The sequence below is a fragment of the Abramis brama genome, assembly GCF_963993115.1.
Source record: "Abramis brama genome assembly, chromosome: 19".
Classification (NCBI taxonomy): Eukaryota; Metazoa; Chordata; class Actinopteri; order Cypriniformes; family Leuciscidae; genus Abramis; species Abramis brama.
This window is the reverse complement of record NC_139981.1, coordinates 202,501-224,118: the sequence shown is the minus strand read 5'-3', so window position 1 is coordinate 224,118 and position 21,618 is coordinate 202,501. Positions and strand designations below refer to the sequence as shown.

The 21,618-nt window shown below is 44.7% G+C and overlaps 2 protein-coding genes across 2 annotated transcripts in view; both read right to left on the bottom strand.

The window, feature by feature from the left end:
* Positions 1-1,459: 1,459 nt before the first annotated feature.
* Positions 1,460-17,902, bottom strand: slc30a10 (solute carrier family 30 member 10). The gene is made up of 4 exons (XM_084093936.1): positions 15,806-17,902; positions 14,333-14,383; positions 8,970-9,209; positions 1,460-4,315 (listed from the first exon to the last, which is right to left on the bottom strand). The coding sequence occupies exons 1-4, from the start codon at positions 16,290-16,292 to the stop codon at positions 3,792-3,794; spliced, it is 1,302 nt and encodes a 433-aa protein (XP_083950062.1). The 5' UTR covers positions 16,293-17,902; the 3' UTR covers positions 1,460-3,791.
* Positions 17,903-18,024: 122 nt separating this feature from the next.
* The window catches only part of ypel5 (yippee-like 5), a 7,815-nt gene continuing 4,221 nt past the window's right edge, over positions 18,025-21,618 (bottom strand). Inside the window, exon 3 of the mRNA XM_084093937.1 lies at positions 18,025-19,529. Within this exon, the coding sequence (XP_083950063.1) occupies positions 19,305-19,529 (225 nt within the window). The 3' untranslated portion in view covers positions 18,025-19,304. The remainder of the gene's footprint in view (positions 19,530-21,618) is intronic.

Sequence of the window (21,618 nt, the reverse complement as noted above, 5' to 3'; positions counted from 1 at the left end):
ATCTGTAACTGGAGTTATGACTAGTCAAAATGACGTTGTAGATATCTTAAACTGGAGTTAGGGATAGTCATAATTTAATTGTAGATATCTATTATCAAGTTATAGATATCTTGAAATTAATTTTGATTAGAGATATCTGAAATTTGAGATATCTGTAACTTTCATTCTGCCTAGTCAAAATGTAATTACAGATATCTTGAATTAGAGTTTTGACTAGGCCAAATGACGTTGCAGGTATCTGTATGCATCACACTTTAGGCGGGAGCAGAGCGTGTTGTTCAAATCATCAAATCACATAGCACCTGTTAACTGTTAAATTAATTAGCACTGATTAGCACCATGTCGGAGCAACCAGAGTTTTTAGGCTACGTTTACACGGAAACGATCTGAAGAGAAAACGCAAAAGTGATCACTTTTTATTCTGCGTTTAGACGAGCGTTATCGGGGGGAAATCTGCGTGCATATGGTGACACAAAAGTGTGTGAAATTCAATGTAGTATGCACTCCAGGCGGCTAGGTGGCAATGTGAAGCACTGATCGGTGCCTTCACTGTCTAGCAAACTTTTGCGTTTTTACAGAGCCCGTCTACGGAGAGCCTTGGCACTTCCTATTAGCCCCATTGTATCGATCTTGGTTGCAGTTCCATTAGAATTCCACTGGAGGTGATCGCGGGCGAGTGCAGACTGAATGGGAGTCTATGGGGCTAAATGTGTCTCTTTCACCCGATTGCCGTTGAGAAATCTCAGATTTTATTGTAGGTTTTGCAAGTTCAACATGGGTTATAGGTCGAAAGTTGAATGAACGAGTACTTATTTCTTTTCGATTTCTTACAGGTTGAGTTGTTGTTGCCCATAACACGCTAGCATTCTGCTAATGACGTCAGCATTCTGACGTCATTGACATTTTAAAAGACTTTTTAAACCAAATAAGTGACTCTAAAAAATCTAACACCCAGCAATGTGTAATTTCTTTGCATCTCCTTTCGAATACAACATTCAAATTACTAGACAAAAAATTATATCCTGAGAAAAGTGGATTTTGAGGGTTTTTCGCCATAGACCTCCATTCATTCTGCACTCGCCTGCGAGCGCCCCCGCATGGACAGAGACGTGTTACTGCAGCCAGTCCAGAAACCGGAAGTAAGCAGAGAGTGCCAATTCTCTTCCTATTAGACATTCTCTGGTTTTTACCATTTAGACGGAAACGCGACGGTGGAGCGTTTTTAAGATTTCCACTCTGGAGGGTGGTTTCACTTTTTTGCGTTTTTAAGCTCCGAAAACGCCGTCGCCGTCTAAACGAAAGGCACATCTGATAAAATATTTTTACGTTTTCACCCGCGAGCGTTCTCGTGTAAACAGGGCCTTAATCGTCTTTTTAATGCTGTTAGATACTGTTTCAAACTGAAAAAATAAAATAAAAAATAAGAACTAATCTGAACTAAGAACTTTTTTCTCATCTAAGGAAGTTAATGTTATTGTACTTCCATGGCAAGAATAGCATGCATGTCAGCATCTTTATTAAAGTGAATTAGTGTGAATCTTTCACGCATAAATCTTACGGCAACAATAACCTTTTAAGCATGATCATAAACATAGTATTGCAACATTTTTTTTTTTTTTGTATATAAAAATAATTTTCTGGTTTTTTTTTTTATTACAGCCAACGCCATGACTGCTTCTTTCTTCTTCCATTCATAGAAATAAGGAAATGAACCCACTTCTTCTTTGAATATGGCGGGGAGGGGAAATGGATATCTAAAATAGAGCAACGTCATGCACAATAATTTGCACTAGTCATAATGACTTTTTAGATATCTTTAACTTTCATTCTGCCTAGTCAAAACTGAATTACAGATATCTGCAATTGTCATTCAAGATGTGTGACGAGTTGAATGTCATTTTCAATGACGTCATTGCAGATATCTGTAATTCAGTTTTGCCTAGTTAAAACTGAATTACAGATATCTCTATCTGTCGTTTCGACTAGTCACAATTTCGTTACAGATATCTTGAATGACAATTCCAACTATCCAAAATGTAATTACGACTAGTCAGAAAGACATTGTTGATATCTACAATGTTAATTCCGGATAGTCAAAATTAGCTTTTAAATGTTAAAATGGCTTGCCATATACCTCTGTCTGTTCTTGAGTCTGTGAGGTCATGAAACACACTGATGTTTTGCATCATCAGGGGAAGCTTCAGCTCAATAAATAGACACATGAAGTCACACATCATGTCCATTCAAATCTGTTTACTTATAAAGGCTACATCATAATTTAACCAGGATGTTTGCTATTAGTGTATAGTTTACATTCGATTGTCTCTCTCTCTCACACACACACACACACACACACACACACACACACACACACACACACACACACAACACTATGACCTAAATATCAGTTAATTCGGTGTTTCCCTGAATCATCATACAGTTATGAAGATTATTAAGACAAAAGAAACGATAAATAAGAAGAAGAAATACGCTTATTTTGTTGTAAATGTCATGAAACAATGTCCAGGTCTAATTTCATCCCAAAAAATAAGAAACTACAGATTTGTTGCATTCTAGCAATGAAGCGCATTTTACCGCAAATTAAACTGTATAATGCGTCACGATTTACAATTATTCCATATCACTGTAATACAAATGATTATTTGTTTTATTTAAATATGTGAAAGCATTAGAGACACTAAGGCAAATACTACATGCATACTTTACAATTTACATATTACTATTTTTCATATTACAGTCATGGGAATTTAGCTTGATTGTCTGTAAGCAAAATGAATCTTTGGTTACACTTTATTTTAAGGTGTCAGTGTTACAGTGTAATTATATATTTAAATACTGAGTGATATTAAGCAACTACATGTACTTACATTATGGTTAGGATTAGGGTTTGATTTGGTTGAGGGTTAGTTGCATGTAATTATGCATAATTCGTAGTTATTACTATAGTAACTACATGTAACATAACAATGATAGCGTAAAATAAAGTGTTACCGAATCTTTTTATTTTGGGCTGAAATATGAGCTGGACGTGTCGAGAGATTCACTCATTCAAACAATAAATTAGCAGCTGATTGTTTGAGTTGATGCAGGAGTTTCAGTCAGGAACGACTCAAACGAAGAGAACGACCCAGAATCATTAGCTGGAGTCTGGAAGGCACAGACGTGCGGAGGAATTAAACAGATAGTTCACCACAAAATGAAAATTAGCCCATGATTTACTCATTTACTGCCGAAAGCTAGTTATTATAGTTAAGTTTTAAATATGGATATTTTTTAACGCATCGCTTCACTTCAGAAGTCCTTTATTAACCCGCCAGAGCCGTGAGGAGCACTTTTATAATGATAGATGCACTTTTATGATGAATAGATGCACTTTTATGATGATAGATGGACTTTTATGATGGATAGATGCACTTTTATGGACTCAAAACAGAAACGGTAATTGACTGCCATTATAAAGCTTGGAAGAGCCAGGACATTTTTTAATATAACTATTTAATATACCTAACCCTAACCCTAACCCTAACCCTGACTGTATTCGTCTGAAAGAAGAATGTCATATACACCTAGGATGACTTGAGGGAGAGTAAATCATGGGCTAATTTTCATTTTTGGGTGAACTATCCCTTTAAACAGTGTTTTGTGTTCTGCAGAATATCACAGGACTGTTTCTCAGATCCGGCTGGGATTCAGTCTCAGACTAAAACATTGTGGGTTTTTAGTCCAGGACAAAAATCTTTCGCGCTTCTGAAAAACCAGCTTTTTTATCTTTAAAACTTGGTGCTTTCGATGCACTTGTCAGGTGTGTTCAGGCTGTGTGTGTCTGTGTGTGTGTCTCTCAGCAGGGCGGATCCAGCGTTCAGCATGTCAACAGCCACGTCGTCCCCCGAGGGCGAGGAGGGGTTTCCATCACACACACTCAGTGAGGGCTTTCCGTCACACACACTCAGTGAGGGCTTTCCGTCACACACACTCACTGAGGTGGAACCGGCAGGACAGCAGGAGAGCTTGACGCAGGCGGGCGACACACACACTCCGCTGCAGTGCCCGGTGTCCGTCTCTCCCTCGGCCCGCTCCAGCTGCACCGTCACGCTGTGGACCCCGGCCCGGTGGAACACCTGCAGGATCTGCCCGTGGAGCCCGACCCGACCCGCCGGCCCCGCCGCCCAGCTCAGATCTGCCAGCTCCGGACACACTCGCACGTGCAGCGTCGCCACGTTACGCCCTTTAGCCAGCTCCCACACGTGAGCCTCGTGAACGCTCGTCACACCGGGGAGTTTGCACACACTCTCCACTGGGACACACACACACAAAAACAAGCGTCATGAGTGGGAAGCTTTTCCATTAAAGTCAGCATGAAACCACAATGGACATTTATGGAATATCTCAGTGTTTATTCTAAATGATTTATCAGTGTTTTAAACTCCTGTTCCTGGTAATCTTGAATCAGATTAAGTTCCTCTTGCAGCATCTCTTCTCTGACGACGAGGGCTGGGCTTTAACCTGTCACTCACATGAGATCAGCCAATAGCAAACCACAACCATCCAATCAATTCCCCACAGACACAATCAAGCCCCGCCCACATTTGTTCTTGTTCCTGAAGCGTTTCTGCGTTCCTTTGTAACCAGAAATGGTTCATCAATTGATTCTCTGTGAAAACCCCCTTTTTAAGCTTTCAGTGTTTCTCCAGTGTGTGTGCAGTGTTTGTCCAGTGTGTCTCCAGTGTGTGTGCAGTGCAGGGTTATTATAGTTTTGCATTTTTCATTAGTTTTTATTTTTATTTCGTTTTGACTTTTTGTTTTCAAATTTAGTTTAGTTTTAATTAGTTTTTAAAGTGGGTTTGCTAGTTTAGTTTAGTTTTTAGTTTTTGAAAATGCTTAGTTTTAGTTTAGTTTTTATTAGTTTTAGTGTTAGTTTTAGTCTTTTTTTGTAATTTGGGTTATTTGTCAGGGGCAAGATTCAAAAAGGTCAGAAAAAGTATTGTGTAATAATAACTCAACAAAACTGTCATACAATTTTAGGAAAAAATTCACACCCCATTGAAATTCCTTTACCTCTTACAAAATCAACACGCTGTACCATTAATCTACACATCTTCTATACAGAAATCACACCCTATACAAATACCACAGCTGTACAATTTTCACACCCTATACTTAATTTATCCTATATAGTCAATAGCCTACTCATCTGGATTGAAGCAGCAAACATTCAGTGTAAAAGTAAAAAAAATGACATTTAATATTTGAATCACAACTTGCGACTAGTTAACTTTCTAAAGAAGGCGCAATCGCTTCTCGGGTCAACATTAACACACTGACAAAATTATATTCAGAATTTAAAATATTTTTATACCACTTTTTAATGTGTGATTGTGTAAAGGTGTTCACGAGATGGAGATACCAACCTTTCGCGTACTTGCAACGTCGAACGAACACTCGTTCTCATGGAGACGGTGTGCACGGAGGGGAGGGGCTGTGTGTGTGTGTGTGCGCGCGCGCGCATGTGAGAGATGCATGAGTGACAGAGAGACGGAGGGAGAGCAGGGGATACGCTGCATGTTTTAAATAGCATTAAAAAAATGAAAGACCTTGACAAAGACGAAAACTAAGGACATTTACTCTATAATTTTATTTTATTTTAGTTAGTTTTGCCAAACACACATTACAGTTTTAGTTAGTTATCGTTTTTTTGTAATGCCTCGTTTTTTTTTTTATGTCAGTTAACGACAATGTTTTTTCGCACCTAGTTTTCGTTTTTTCGTTCGTTTTCGTTAACGATTATAACCTTGGTGCAGTGTGTCTCCAGTGTGTGTGCAGTGTGTCCAGTGAGAGTGTGTGCTGGTGAACTCACGGACGGGGCTCAGCCACAGGTCAGCCGGACTCATCAGTGTGTGTGTGTGTGTGCGTGTGTGCTGGTGAACTCACGGACGGGGCTCAGCCACAGGTCAGCCGGACTCATCAGTGTGTGTGTGTGTGCGTGTGTGTGCTGGTGAACTCACGGACGGGGCTCAGCCACAGGTCAGCCGGACTCATCAGTGTGTGTGTGTGTGCGTGTGTGTGCTGGTGAACTCACGGACGGGGCTCAGCCACAGGTCAGCCGGACTCATCAGTGTGTGTGTGTGTGCTGGTGAACTCATGGACGGGGCTCAGCCGCAGGTCAGCCGGACTCATCAGTGTGTGTGTGTGTGTGTGTGTGTGTGTGTGAGAGAGTGTGTGAGAGTGTGTGCTGGTGAACTCACGGACGGGGCTCAGCCGCAGGTCAGCCGGACTCATCAGTGTGTGTGTGTGTGTGTGTGTGTGTGTGCTGGTGAACTCATGGACGGGGCTCAGCCGCAGGTCAGCCAGACTCATCAGTGTGTGTGAGAGAGAGTGTGTGTGCTGGTGAACTCACGGACAGGGCTCAGCCACAGGTCAGCCGGACTCATCAGTGTGTGTGTGTGTGTGTGTGTGTGTGTGTGTGTGTGTGTGTGTGTGTGTGTGTGTGTGTGTGTGTGTGCTGGTGAACTCACGGACGGGGCTCAGCCGCAGGTCAGCCAGACTCATCAGTGTGTGTGTGTGTGTGTGTGAGAGAGAGAGTGTGTGTGTGCTGGTGAACTCACGGACGGGGCTCAGCCGCAGGTCAGCCGGACTCATCAGTGTGTGTGTGTGTGTGTGTGTGTGTGTGTGTGAGAGAGTGTGTGTGCTGGTGAACTCACGGACGGGGCTCAGCCGCAGGTCATCCGGACTCATCAGTGTGTGTGTGTGTGTGTGTGCTGGTGAACTCACGGACGGGGCTCAGCCGCAGGTCAGCCGGACTCATCAGTGTGTGTGTGTGTGTGTGTGTGTGTGTGTGTGTGCTGGTGAACTCACCGACGGGGCTCAGCCGCAGGTCAGCCGGACTCATCAGTGTGTGTGTGTGTGTGTGTGTGCTGGTGAACTCACGGACGGGGCTCAGCCGCAGGTCAGCCAGACTCATCAGTGTGTGTGTGTGTGTGTGTGAGAGAGAGTGTGTGTGCTGGTGAACTCACGGACGGGGCTCAGCCGCAGGTCAGCCGGACTCATCAGTGTGTGTGTGTGTGTGTGTGTGTGTGTGTGTGTGTGTGCTGGTGAACTCACGGACGGGGCTCAGCCACAGGTCAGCCGGACTCATCAGTGTGTGTGTGTGTGTGTGTGTGTGTGTGAGTGAGTGTGTGTGCTGGTGAACTCACGGACGGGGCTCAGCCACAGGTCAGCCGGACTCATCAGTGTGTGTGTGTGTGTGAGAGAGTGTGTGTGCTGGTGAACTCATGGACGGGGCTCAGCCGCAGGTCAGCCAGACTCATCAGTGTGTGTGAGAGAGAGTGTGTGTGCTGGTGAACTCACGGACAGGGCTCAGCCACAGGTCAGCCGGACTCATCAGTGTGTGTGTGTGTGTGTGTGTGTGTGTGTGTGTGTGTGTGTGTGTGTGCTGGTGAACTCACGGACGGGGCTCAGCCGCAGGTCAGCCAGACTCATCAGTGTGTGTGTGTGTGTGTGTGTGAGAGAGAGAGTGTGTGTGTGCTGGTGAACTCACGGACGGGGCTCAGCCGCAGGTCAGCCGGACTCATCAGTGTGTGTGTGTGTGTGTGTGTGTGAGAGAGTGTGTGTGCTGGTGAACTCACGGACGGGGCTCAGCCGCAGGTCATCCGGACTCATCAGTGTGTGTGTGTGTGTGTGTGTGTGTGCTGGTGAACTCACGGACGGGGCTCAGCCGCAGGTCAGCCGGACTCATCAGTGTGTGTGTGTGTGTGTGTGTGTGTGTGTGCTGGTGAACTCACCGACGGGGCTCAGCCGCAGGTCAGCCGGACTCATCAGTGTGTGTGTGTGTGTGTGTGTGTGCTGGTGAACTCACGGACGGGGCTCAGCCGCAGGTCAGCCAGACTCATCAGTGTGTGTGTGTGTGTGTGTGTGTGTGAGAGAGAGTGTGTGTGCTGGTGAACTCACGGACGGGGCTCAGCCGCAGGTCAGCCGGACTCATCAGTGTGTGTGTGTGTGTGTGTGTGTGTGTGTGTGTGTGTGCTGGTGAACTCACGGACGGGGCTCAGCCACAGGTCAGCCGGACTCATCAGTGTGTGTGTGTGTGTGTGTGTGTGTGTGTGTGTGTGTGTGAGTGAGTGTGTGTGCTGGTGAACTCACGGACGGGGCTCAGCCACAGGTCAGCCGGACTCATCAGTGTGTGTGTGTGTGTGAGAGAGTGTGTGTGCTGGTGAACTCACGGACGGGGCTCAGCCACAGGTCAGCCGGACTCATCAGTGTGTGTGTGTGTGTGTGTGTGTGTGTGTGTGTGTGTGTGTGTGTGTGTGCGCTGGTGAACTCACGGACGGGGCTCAGTCGCAGGTCAGCCGGACTCATCAGTGTGTGTGTGTGTGTGTGTGTGTGTGTGTGTGTGTGTGTGTGTGTGTGTGTGTGTTGGTGAACTCACGGACGGGGCTCAGCCGCAGGTCAGCCGGACTCATCAGTGTGTGTGTGTGTGTGTGTGTGAGCTAGTGAACTCACAGACGAGGCTCAGCCGCAGGTCAGCCGGACTCATCAGTGTGTGTGTGTGTGTGTGTGAGTGTGTGTGCTGGTGAACTCACAGACGGGGCTCAGCCGCAGGTCAGCCGGACTCATCAGTGTGTGTGTGTGTGTGTGTGTGCTGGTGAACTCACGGACGGGGCTCAGCCGCAGGTCAGCCGGACTCATCAGTGTGTGTGTGTGTGTGTGTGTGTGTGTGTGAGAGTGTGTGCTGGTGAACTCACGGACGGGGCTCAGCCGCAGGTCAGCCGGACTCATCAGTGTGTGTGTGTGTGTGTGTGTGTGTGTGTGTGTGTGTGTGTGCTGGTGAACTCACAGACGGGGCTCAGCCGCAGGTCAGCCGGACTCATCAGTGTGTGTGTGTGTGTGTGTGTGTGTGTGTGTGTGTTTGTGTGTGTGTGAGAGAGTGTGTGAGTGTGTGCTGGTGAACTCACGGACGGGGCTCAGCCGCAGGTCAGCCGGACTCATCTGCAACAGGATTCCAGCGGTTTCTTTGACCAGTGGAATGGCGGTGGACATGATGATGGCCACCATGACGAGGGTCAGACTGGGGTCCACGTAACACTGCCAGTTGCACGGGCTCTCGGGGGCCAGGGGCCACACATAGAACAGAGCCGACGCCACAACCACCACCACCGACCCCAGAGCGTCATTCAGCACGTGCAGAAGAACACCTGCAAGGCAAGGCAAGGCAAGGCAAGTTTATTTATATAGCACATTTCATACACAATGGCAATTCAAAGTGCTTTACATAAAAGAAATTAACATAATAAAAAGAAATAAGAATAATTAAAACAGTTAAGAAAAAATAAAAAAATAAAATACAGTACAGTACAAACAGTCGGACGAACATTGGCACAGTGCTCATTCAGTAAATGCATAGCTAAAAAGATGTGTTTTGAGTCTAGATTTGAATGTGACTACAGTAGGAGCACATCTGATCTCCTCTGGAAGCTGGTTCCAGCTGCGGCTGGCATAATAGCTAAAAGCAGACTCGCCATGCTTTGAGTGAACCCTTGGTATTTCTAGCTGATATGATCCTAGTGATCTGAGTGATCTGTTGGGTTTATATTCAGTGAGCATATCTGCAATGTATTGAGGTCCTAGGCCATTGAATGATTTATATACCAGTAATAATACTTTAAAATCAATCCTAAATTTAACTGGGAGCCAGTGTAAAGACCTGAGGACTGGTGTGATATGTTCATATTTTCTGGTTCTGCTCAGAATCCTGGCGGCAGCGTTCTGTATGAGCTGCAACTGTCTTATGGTCTTTTTGGGAAGGCCAGTGAGGAGTCCATTACAATAATCCACCCTGCTGGTGATGAAAGCATGCACAAGTTTCTCTAAGTCTTGTCTGGAAACAAAGCATCTAATTCTTGCAATATTTTTCAGATGATAGTATGCTGATTTAGTTATTGCTTTGACATGACTACTGAAACTAAGGTCTGACTCTAGTGTCACACCAAGATTCCTGACTTGATTTTTAGTTGTTTGACCCCTAGAGTGAAGGTATGCATTCACCTTGAGAACTTCATCTTTGTTTCCAAATGCAATGACTTCAGTTTTGTCTATGTTTAACTGAAGAAAGTTTTGACACATCCAACTTTTGACTTCATCAATGCATTGGCACAGGGAGTCAATGGGGCTGTAATCGTTAGGCGATAGGGCTAAGTAGAGCTGTGTGTCGTCTGCATAGCTGTGGTAAGCAATTTGGTTCTTTCTCATTATTTGGCTCATTGGGAGCATATACAGGTTGAACAGGAGTGGCGCAAGAATTGAGCCTTGAGGGACTCCGCATGTCATGGATGTCCACTCAGACTTATGGTCTCCTATACTCACATAATAACCTCTCCCATCTAAGTATGACCTGAACCATTTTAGGACTATCCCAGAAAGCCCCACCCAGTTTTCCAGCCTGTCAAGAAGTATGTTATGATCGACAGTGTCAAATGCAGCACTGAGGTCGAGTAGCACCAGCACTGATAGTTTGCCTGAATCAGTATTTAAGCGAATATCGTTTATTATCTTTATGAGCGCTGTCTCTGTGCTGTGGTGCGGTCGGAAACCAGATTGAAAATTGTCAAAGGATCCATTCGAGCTTAAGAATTTGTTCAGCTGATTGAAGACAACTTTTTCAATGATCTTGCCTATGAAAGGAAGATTTGAGATCGGCCTATAGTTGCTTAATATGGTCTTATCCAGATTGCTCTTTTTCAGGAGGGGCTTGACAACTGCAGTTTTCAGGGAGTTTGGAAAACTCCCAGAGAGAACTGAGACATTTACCACTTCTAGAAGATCTGCTTCTAAACTGTTTAACACACTTTTGAAAAATGATGTGGGAAGTGTGTCAAGAGCACAGGTTGATGTTTTAAGGTGCTGTACGGTTTCTTCCAAAATTTTGCCATCAATTTCTTTGAAGTCAGACATAGTAACTACTTTCTCAGGTGGTTTGATCTGTCTGACCTCAGTGCAACTCAAGGATGTGCTGATCACCTTTCTGATATTACTGATTTTCTCAGAGAAGAAAGAAGCAAACTCACTGCACTTGTTCTCTGACAGCATTTCACTGGGAATCTGGCTTGGGGGGTTTGTCAGTCTCTCTACAGTAGCAAAAAGAGTGCGTGTGTTGTTTAAATTACTGTTTATAATATTTGAGAAGAAAGTCTGTCTAGCTTTGCCTAGTTCCATATTGAAAGCATGAAGGCTGTCTTTGTAGATGTTATAATGGACTACAAGTTTTGTCTTCCGCCACATGCGCTCTGCTTTTCTGCATTGTCTTTTCATATTTTGCACTGCTGTTGAGTTTCTCCAAGGTGCTTTTTGTCTGCCACTCTTCTTCCTGACTTTAACAGGAGCAATATCATCAATTACACCTTTAACTTTTGAGTTAAAAGAATCAAGGAGAAAATCAACAGAGTCTGCAGATATGCTTGGTGTTAAGGATATAGCCTTCATAAATAGTACACTAGTGTTCTCATTTAAGCATCTCTTCTTGACAGACACAGATCTAGCTTCAGTGGCAGGAGAGATCAATATATCAAAGAAAATACAGAAATGATCAGACAGTGCTACATCCTTAATAACAATCGATGAAATGTTTAGACCCTTACTGATAAGTAAATCTAGAGTGTGTCCACGATTGTGTGTGGGTCCATGTACATGCTGAGTCAGATCAAAAGTTTTTAAAACACTTTTGATTTCTTTTGCCATATTGTTTTCTGCACTATCTATGTGGATGTTAAAATCTCCAGCAATGGCAAAACAGTCAAACTCTGAGGTAATTGCTGATAACATTTCTGTAAAGTCCTCAGCAAAGGCTGGAGAGTATTTTGGAGGCCTGTAAATAATGATAAGTAAAATGCGTGGAGCACCTTTTAACACAATACCCAGATATTCGAAAGAAGGGTAATTCCCAAATGATATTTGCTTACATTGATAGATATCTTTAAAAAGAGCAGCTAGACCCCCACCTCTCTTAACAGCTCTGCAGACACTCATAAAAGTAAAGTTAGGAGGGGCTGCTTCATTGAGGATTGTTGCACTAAAGCTGTCTTCTAGCCAGGTTTCATTTAGAAGCATAAAATCCAGGTTGTTTGTGGTTATTAAATCGTTGACTAGAAGTGATTTATTTTTAAGTGAACGAATGTTTAAAAGTGCTAACTTAACAGTCTTACTTTTTGTCCCCACATCAATCTTACTTTGACGTGTAATAGGCACCAGATTAGTTAGGTTTGCTGCACGGCTATTGAAGGCCTTAGATTTTCTATCTTGTAATAAAACAGCAATAGAGAAAGATACCGGCACACTGGGTTCCCGCTTGTTCTGTAAACATTTGAGAAAGTTACTGTTATCAGAGCGGGGACCCAAAACACATCACTGAGAGCTGGTATCAGTTGTTTTTGGTTCACCTCGAGCAGATGGAGGAGGGTGTGGGCCCTGGCGTTGTGGCAGAGGCCGAAGTGCTCTCACAGGAGGGGGAGGGCGAGCTGGGCCCGCAGGCTTTGGTGCGGGTGGTAATGGTGCCTGTCGTTTTTTGGTTGGTATCTGGGGGCTTGCAGCAAAAGAGTGGGATAGTTTGGTTCCAGCATACACCAGTTCTTCCATTTTCTGTGAGAAACACAGAAGAGGCGATGCTGGAGAGAGGGATAGCGTGTCTGGTGAAAGGGGCTGTTGCTCTGGTGTTATAGGAGGCTGTGATATGCTGTCCTGGCTTCCCTGGCTGTTTTCCAGGAAGTCGTCCTTGGGTGCTGAATCTTCAAGCAGTTCTGATATGTCTCTCTGTGGGCAGGGCTCAGCTGAGATTGTGTCCGTGAGCAGAGGTTGTTGTGGCGGAGTGGTGTTATCATTGTCCTTGTGTGATATGTCAACCGCATGTCCATTTTGCTGCTGAAGTGAAGTCCTGTGGTCATTCATACTGTGTCCAGGTGTGTGTGTGCCGTTCAGATTGAGTGGATTGGCACAAACTGCAGAAGGATGATTGATGGAGAAGTAGAAATTGTCCTTTAACACTCTTGAACCAAGTTTGTTTGGGTGATGGCCATCCCGATGAAACAGTTGTCTCTGACTCCAGAAAAGATTGAAATTGTCAATGAAGTTTACTCCTTTTATATTGCAGGTTTTTTGCAGCCATGTATTTAGCCCAAGCAACCGTGAAAACCTGTTTGTTCCTCTTGCTGGGAGAGGTCCACTGATGAATGTTTGAACTTTCAGTCTTTTAAGTGTTTCAAAAAGTTCATTGAAATCCTTCTTAAGGAGTTCTGACTGCTCTTTATGAATATCATTCTTCCCCACATGAATGATGAGTCGATTTGCAGTCTTATGTTTCATCAGAATGTTCTGAAGTTCCTTGTTTACATCAGAAGTTGTTGCTTGTGGAAGGCAGCACATAGTTGTATCCCTGCTGCTAATGTTTCTGATTATGGAGTCCCCCACTATCAGAGTCCTGGGCTCGGCAGCGCTCTGAGCTGAGTGCCGCTGTCTGCTTGACCTTGAGCGCCAGTTAGCATCAGTGTTAGCTACTGGCCCATTCAGTCTGTGTTCTATCACATTCATCACATTTGGGGATTCCTCATTTACATTCATTAGTACTTCAAATCTGTTCTCAAGATGTATAGGCGGTGGTAGAAGACCGGTGTTTGCAATCCTTGTCAGAGCTGTATCTGGGGTAGAGGATGCTACTGCGGCAATATGTGATGCTCGTGACAATCTGATGTCTCGAGTGCCTTTTGGTCTCGCTCCCTGTTTGTGCCATCGATTAGTAAGTCGATCGGCTTGTTTCTCTACCTGTCGAGGAGCACTAGTTTCATGGGACTCACCGGTATGCTGAGGGTGTTCATGACGAAGCTCTGTTGTGTGCTCCGTCTGGTTTGATGGTCCCGTAAGTAACTTTGTTTCGAGAACTGCAATCCTTTGTAAAAGTCTGTGGCAGTTAGTGCAGCAAGTAGATTCTTGAACCTGAAGAGGCATTTTCTCTCTTATCCGTATGAATGTAGGCAGTTTTGTTTTCCTTTCCCGGAATGTAAGCTGGTCGGGTAAAAGAATTCTGCGTTTTTGTAGTAATCCAAACTTTGTTGTCTGAGCACTGTGCTGTTTGCTGAAGTTAAAATTAGGTGATAAAAGGAAATAAAATATAAAAATAAAGGAGATAAAATGTAAAAGCGATAGAGCAAAGCGCGGAGCAGTAAGCAAGAGCGTCCGAACAGTAGCTGAGCAGGAAGTAGTTAGAGACGAGAGACGAGAGACAACACTGACCCTCAGAGAGACACAGACTGACACTCAAACGCAGGAGACTCACCTCGGATGTTCAGAGGAGGACCTTCTCTCTCAGGCTTCTGGTCCTGGAGGCCTGTGGACGCATAATGGACAAGTGTGGAGTGCAGAACTGAAGATCCACAAGCATGTTTGGTTCTGAGGGTCAAACATCACAGCTGAACGATCAGAGGTCACGGATTAGAGCTCGTTCACACAGAACGCGTGTTTTTCTAACATGCGCTGACCGCTGCGCTCACATGAAGCCTTGTCTCCGCAGCGCGAGCCTCCACAAACGCATGAGGCGTTCATCCCTGACGCGCTCGCTGTTATACTAAACGACAGGGGGCGACTCGAGTAATAGTCATCTAGGGTTAGGTTAGGGCTACCTTAAAGCAACACTAAAGAACATTTTTTACCTTAAAATAATGTTTCCAATGTAACAGGGTGAAAGGCACTTCTGCATTCGCTTTGCGGCCCTATATCTGCTATAACCGCACTATGCAAGTTTGCCAGATCGGGTAAAGTTTCTGTAGTTCACGAGTTCACACTTACATACAATTAGAGGGAGTAAAGTTTAATGCGTATTTGGCGTGCTGTCCGGGGGGAGGGCTCCGAGCTCGGCCTAAACCCAGAGTTAGGACTAGAGGTGTGGAGAAGGGGTGGTGGAGGGATGCTGCTAAACTGTCAATCAATTGAAGTGAGACTGCTGAATATATATACACCTCTTATCGTTGATTGCTGAGTGCTCTCCACTCGTGTTAATTATCTGAACGTGTTCCTCCCGAACTTTGTTTATAAAACATCATTTAGAATGAGACATAAGAAACTACAAATTTGACTTGCTTTACGGTCATTCTTTTGTTTTTCTTCGTTTCCGATGTCGCAATACATCTTACTTTCATAAAATCATGCAACATACTCTACAATTCCAACCTGTAGGGCGACCGAAGAGGAAAAGTTCTTGTGCTTTAACATTTTCATTTAGTTTCGTGAACATGTTTATAAAACATGGACCTTTATTTTTATTAAATGGGCTTATGTCTGCTATCATAAGGTCCTTTTGTAAATGTAAACTAATTTAGACGCACAAACTGGGTGCCAGTGTGATGAGAACATGCAGCCAGATTCGGCTCGAAGTCGTGCATCTACGGAAGCGGACCCAAAAAGTTACTAATAATGCCGTGCACACCGCCATGCGAAATGGGGTCTCGCGAACTAAACGCGCACGACCGCCCACTCAGCGATGACGTCATTTTTGTCAAAAGTTCAACTTTTAAACAACTAGATCTTTATTCCAGTCGCTTTTGTTACACGTTCTGTTCTGTGTGAATGGTCTCTTTCATTGCAGATTATTAGTTCAAAGTACAAGCAAACAGTCAATACTGTACTAATAATCCATGCATGATCTGTTTACAACAACTCATCACACGCACACACACACACTCGCACACTATCTCTCTCTCTCTCTCACACACACACACACACACACGCTATGAAGCGTTGTGATGATCAGCACCTGCTTCTTCCTCCGCCGCGTCCCCGTCCTCTTTGCGCGACGCCCCTTCGTCCTTCTGCCGCGCCGCGCACAGGCACCGGTAGTCCTGGAACACCGCGAGCCCGAGCACGTTCACTGCGAGCCCGAGCGCGCCCACGATCAGCACCAGGGTTGGGTCATCGATGGCCTGCGGCAACGCGAGCCTCTTCAGCGACTCCATGGACACGGAGAAGCAGAGCGCCGCGAGGAACACCGCGTTGGCCAACGCGCCCACCACCTCCGCGCGGCCCATGCCGTAGGTGAAACGCCCCGAGCCGACGCGCCGCGACACGCGCGCCGCCGTCAGCCCGACGCACAGCGACAGTATATCCGACAGCATGTTGAAGGAGTCGGACACCAGCGCGATGGAGTTCCCCATGTAACCCGCCACGATCTCGGCCACGAAGAAGACCACGGTGATGACGAGCATCAGGATCAGGCGGCACGTCTTCCCGCTGTAGCGGCCCATGATGGAGTGTGTGTGGGTGTGATGGAGAGTGTGTGTGAGACGCAGGTGCGCTCGTCTATAGCGCGCGTTCAGGTGTGTGTGAGCTGCAGGTGTGTGTGATGGTGTGTGAGCTGCAGGTGTGCTCGTCTCTGCTCATCACCTGGAGTCTCACATTGACGAGCATGAGTTGGCAGTTTTACACACACACACACACACACACACACACCGATGATTCAGCGCGCGCGTCTCAAGTCAAGTCCCCTTTATTTATACAGCGCTTTTTACAATACTGAGTGTTTCAAAGCAGATTTACAGAGATAGCAGGAAAATAATGCAACAGAGTTTGTTTCCAGAAGAAAATAGCGTCACATTCCAGCTGAAGTAAGTTCAGTGATGGGTCATTTTTGTTAAAAAAAAAAAAAAAAAAAAAGAGTTATTAATTTAGTTCATTTATATCCTCTCTGGAGAAACTCTTCAGTTCTCATATAATGCTGTAATGGAGGCAGAGCAATAATATTGTTGAATTAAATGGCGTCTCCTCGCGCGCGCTGTTGTGCTGCTGGATTCCTCTCACTGTCACCTTTGGACACACACACACACACACACACACCCGGCGGGTTTCTTTCCTGCTTACACTCAGTGTTTCAGGGTTAGTTAGTGAGTGCAGGTCAGCCGGGTTACAGTTCTCCGAGCTCAGCGCTTCTGCTCACTGTAAAACAGTCAGATAATAACTCACCTGCGATTACATGAGCGCGATAAGAGTCTGCTGACTGACAGCTTTCATCTCGGGTCATACAACCTCTATATATAATATAGCTATTTCACCTTTATATTCTCTCTCGTGTCCTTAAACAACTCACACGTGCACTCTTAGAAATAAGGCTCTTTACCTTCGAATCTGTTTATTCCACAAAAGGTTCTTTAGATTAAGAACAATAGTTATTTTAATAAAGGTTCCAAAAAGGGGTTTTCAGAAGAACCATTACCCCGAAGAACCTTTCAGCAATCAGTCCTTAAAGAGCCATTTCTTTCTTAGTGTGAAGTACATTTTAATAATCTGAAGAAACTTTTGCGCAATGGAAACATTCAATGGATGTTTTAGTCCAGTCAGCTTTATTTCTACAGTCCAGGCGTTTCAGAGATAACAGGGACATGATGCGTTTGGTCTGTAGTTCAGCTGAAGATCCACTGTAAAGATCATCCATTATCAAATTAGTTTATTTAATCTATAAAGCAGTTTTGTTGTTGAAATATTGTTGAATATTAAGTGACCTCAAGGTTAGATGTTCTTTACTGGAACCATCAGTCACTGAAAGGTTCGTTGGGGAACCAGAAATGGTTCTTCTATGGAAACCCTAACCCTATTTCTAAGAGTAAGAAGCAGTTATTTTTAACATGCTGATGTGTGTGGTGTCAGTAAACACGTGTTTGACCAGCAGAAATGAGGTTTTGTTCCAGTGTACGTGACCAGGGCTTGAATGACAGTAGATGTAAGATAAAACCCTTCCGTCACCTCTAGTTAATACTCACACACACACACACACACAGAACAGAAGATGATCCTCTGTGATGTTTGATGAAGTCGAGCACGTTCTCCTCAGACTGCAGAACACTGAGCTTCACTGCCCTCTGCTGGAGAACCCAACACATCTTCATCTTCATCTTCATCTTATTCCCCAGTCCGACATCATATATAAAACATGAAGCTCAAGCTAAACACCACTGAGATTAGAAACATCACACACTGCAAACATAATGAACAGAAAATGCTTTAATGAAAGGATAAATATAGAGAAGCAGAAAACGGGTCACACTTTTACATCACAAACAAACGAACACTAAAGAGAAGCGATCATAAGCATGTGAGGAATTTGCTGAGAATTACAGAACAATAAAGTTTCAGACGCAGAACTGAGGAGCTTTAGGAACAAATCCAGCCGCGAACACGCCGGTAATCGCTTCACACACACTCAACGCACCAAAGGCAGAGCGCGGGATCTTTAGAGTGTGTGTGTCAAGAACTAATGGGATCTTTAGAGTGTGTGTGTGTTCTCTTCACTCAGAGCAATGCCTTCATCACAGCGCTGACAGAAACCTGTTCGACCAGAAGAGAAGCTTCAGACCCTCCAGTCATGAATCCTGAACCGGTTTGTTTAGCTCTCGACTGCAGGGAAGAGATGATGATGAGACACACTCCTCATCGCCACTGGGCGATCTATAAACTATCAGGGAAACCTTGAGTTTGGAGAGATCAGTGGAGTAGCGATTCATCATCCTTCAACTCCTGTGATCCTGACAGCAGAAACGAGAGCCCCACACACACACACACACACACTCCTGTCTGTGCTGGGATTGACTTCAGCTCAGCTTCTGCTCTCAGAGAACGATATGAAACACATTCCACTGAGATCCAGGAAAACAAACAGAACTAGTCGATTTCTCAGGGATTCCCCAGTATTTTCAGAGGCATGCATCTCTCTGTTCTAGTGAATCTGCAGGTTTCATCATGTGTCATAATATCGAGTTTTGGAAAGATGGTGAGAAAACTCATTATTGAACTAATCTAATCAGTATCTACAGATCTGTAAATGTGTTGCATAACGTTCACTGAGAACAACACTAACATGAGCTGAGCTGAAGGCACGGCACAGCAGTGATGGCACAGACACGCAGAACGAAGCAGTTTTCTGGCTCTAACTCACAGAGAGGAAAGATGCTTATGAAATTTTGTCAGTGTTTATAGAAATAATATGAATTCACATTCCTTCATGAGCCTCATCATTTCTGTAGTTGCCGCCAATTAAAGAGGAGATTTTTCAGCGTCAAATGTGTGTTTATTTGTAAATCTATCTAGATAAAATCATGTTTCTCTGCGAGGAGGCGGGCTGACGGAGATCATGTGACCGGGCTGACGGAGGTCACGTGACTCAGGAGGCGTCTGATGAAGGTCACGTGACCGGGCTGACGGAGGTCACGTGACTCAGGAGGCGTCTGATGAAGGTCACGTGACCGGGCTGACGGAGGTCACGTGACTCAGGAGGCGTCTGACGGCACGTGCTCCTCGAAGCCCTCGCTCTCCCGCACCAGCGCTCGCTCCAGGATCACTCGGCCCTCTTTATAGCGCTGGCTGTCCTCTGTGGCGAACTCGTAGATCCAGCCCAGTTTACTGTTGCAGTTCTTACAGCTCACGTCCCGAACCATGTGTCTGCCCGTCAACATCACACGGTCCTGCACCTCACTGTACTGCAGGTTCACCACCTGAGGACACACACACACACACACACACACGTTACACACGGTCCTGCACCTCACTGTACTGCAGGTTCACCACCTGAGGACACACACACACACACACACGTTACACACGGTCCTGCACCTCACTGTACTGCAGGTTCACCACCTGAGGACACACACACACACACACACACACACACACGTTACACACGGTCCTGCACCTCACTGTACTGCAGGTTCACCACCTGAGGACACACACACACACACACACACACACGTTACACACGGTCCTGCACCTCACTGTACTGCAGGTTCACCACCTGAGGACACACACACACACACACACACGTTACACACGGTCCTGCACCTCACTGTACTGCAGGTTCACCACCTGGGGACACACACACACACACACACACACACGTTACACACGGTCCTGCACCTCACTGTACTGCAGGTTCACCACCTGGGGACACACACACACACACACACTGTGTAAATTCTGCAGCAGAGCGATGACATCTCAGATCATTATCTAGTCTCGTGTAAATTACATTTAGCCAAGGCTGCAAAGCCGACTCCGTGTTTCAAATATGTTAGACCTATCACTTCTGCCACTAAAGATTGCTTTATTAATAATCTTCCTGATCAGTTTCATCATCTCAGCATCCCGGATAGCTTAGAAGAACTCGATATTGCAACAGAAACGTTTAACTCTCTCTTTTCCAGCACTTTAGACACAGTTGCTCCTTTGCGCTTAAAGACGGTTAAAGAAAATAGTCCAACGCCGTGGTACAGCGAGCACACTCAGGCCCTTAAGAGAGCAGCCGGAGAGATGGAGCGCAACTGGAAGAAAACAAAACTAGAGGTATTTCGCATTTCATGGAGAGAGAGCTCGATTACTTACTGCTAGATCTGCTTATTTTTCAACCCTATTAGAAGAAAATAAACATAATCCTAGGTATTTATTTGAAACAGTGGCTAAACTAACGAAAAATAAAGCTTCAAGCACCGAAGTTTCCAAGCAACACAGCAGTAATGCCTTTATGAACTTCTTCACTTATAAGATTGATAATATCAGGGACAAAATTATAACTATGCAACCGTCTACTACAGTATCGCATCAGGCAGTGCATTGTAGTCTCCCTGAGGAAAAATTTGATTCATTCGTTGCTATAGGAGAGGAAGAATTTACTAAACTCATTAAATCATCTAAACCGACAACATGTATGTTAGACCCTATACCGACTAAGCTACTGAAAGAGATGCTTCCAGAGGTCATAGACCCTCTTCTTAATATCATTAATTCATCTTTGTCTCTAGGATACGTACCAAAAAACTTTAAGCTGGCTATGATTAAACCGCTTGTTAAAAAAACGCAACTTGATCCTACAGAATTAGTCAATTACAGGCCGATCTCGAATCTACCTTTTCTGTCAAAGATATTAGAAAAGGCAGTATCTTCACAACTGTGTTCCTTTTTAGAAAGAAATGATATCTGCGAGGATTTCCAGTCCGGATTTAGACCGTACCATAATACCGAGACTGCTCTCATTAGAGTCACAAATGATTTGCTCTTATCTTACTTATCAGTAAGGGTCTAAACATTTCATTGAATGATATTAAGGATGTCGCACTCTCTGATCATTACTGTATTTTCTTTGATTTATTGATCTCTCCTGCCATTGAAGTTAGATCTGTGTCTGTCAAGAAGAGATGCCTAAATGAGAACACTAGTGTACTATTTATGAAGGCCATATCCCTAAGACCGAGCATATCTGCTGACTCGGTTGATTCTCTCCTTGATTCTTTTAACTCAAAGGTTAAAAATGTAATTGATGATATTGCTCCTGTGAAAGTCAGGAAGAATGGTAAACAAAAAGCACCTTGGAGAAACTCAACAGCAGTGCAAATTATGAAAAGACAATGCAGAAAATCAGAGCGCATGTGGCGAAAGACAAAACTTATAATCCACTATAACATCTATAGAGACACCATTCGTGCTTTCAATATGGAACTAGGCAAAGCTAGACAGACTTTCTTCTCCAATATCATAAACAGAAACCTAAATAATACTCGAAATCTCTTCGCTACTGTCGACAGACTAACAAAT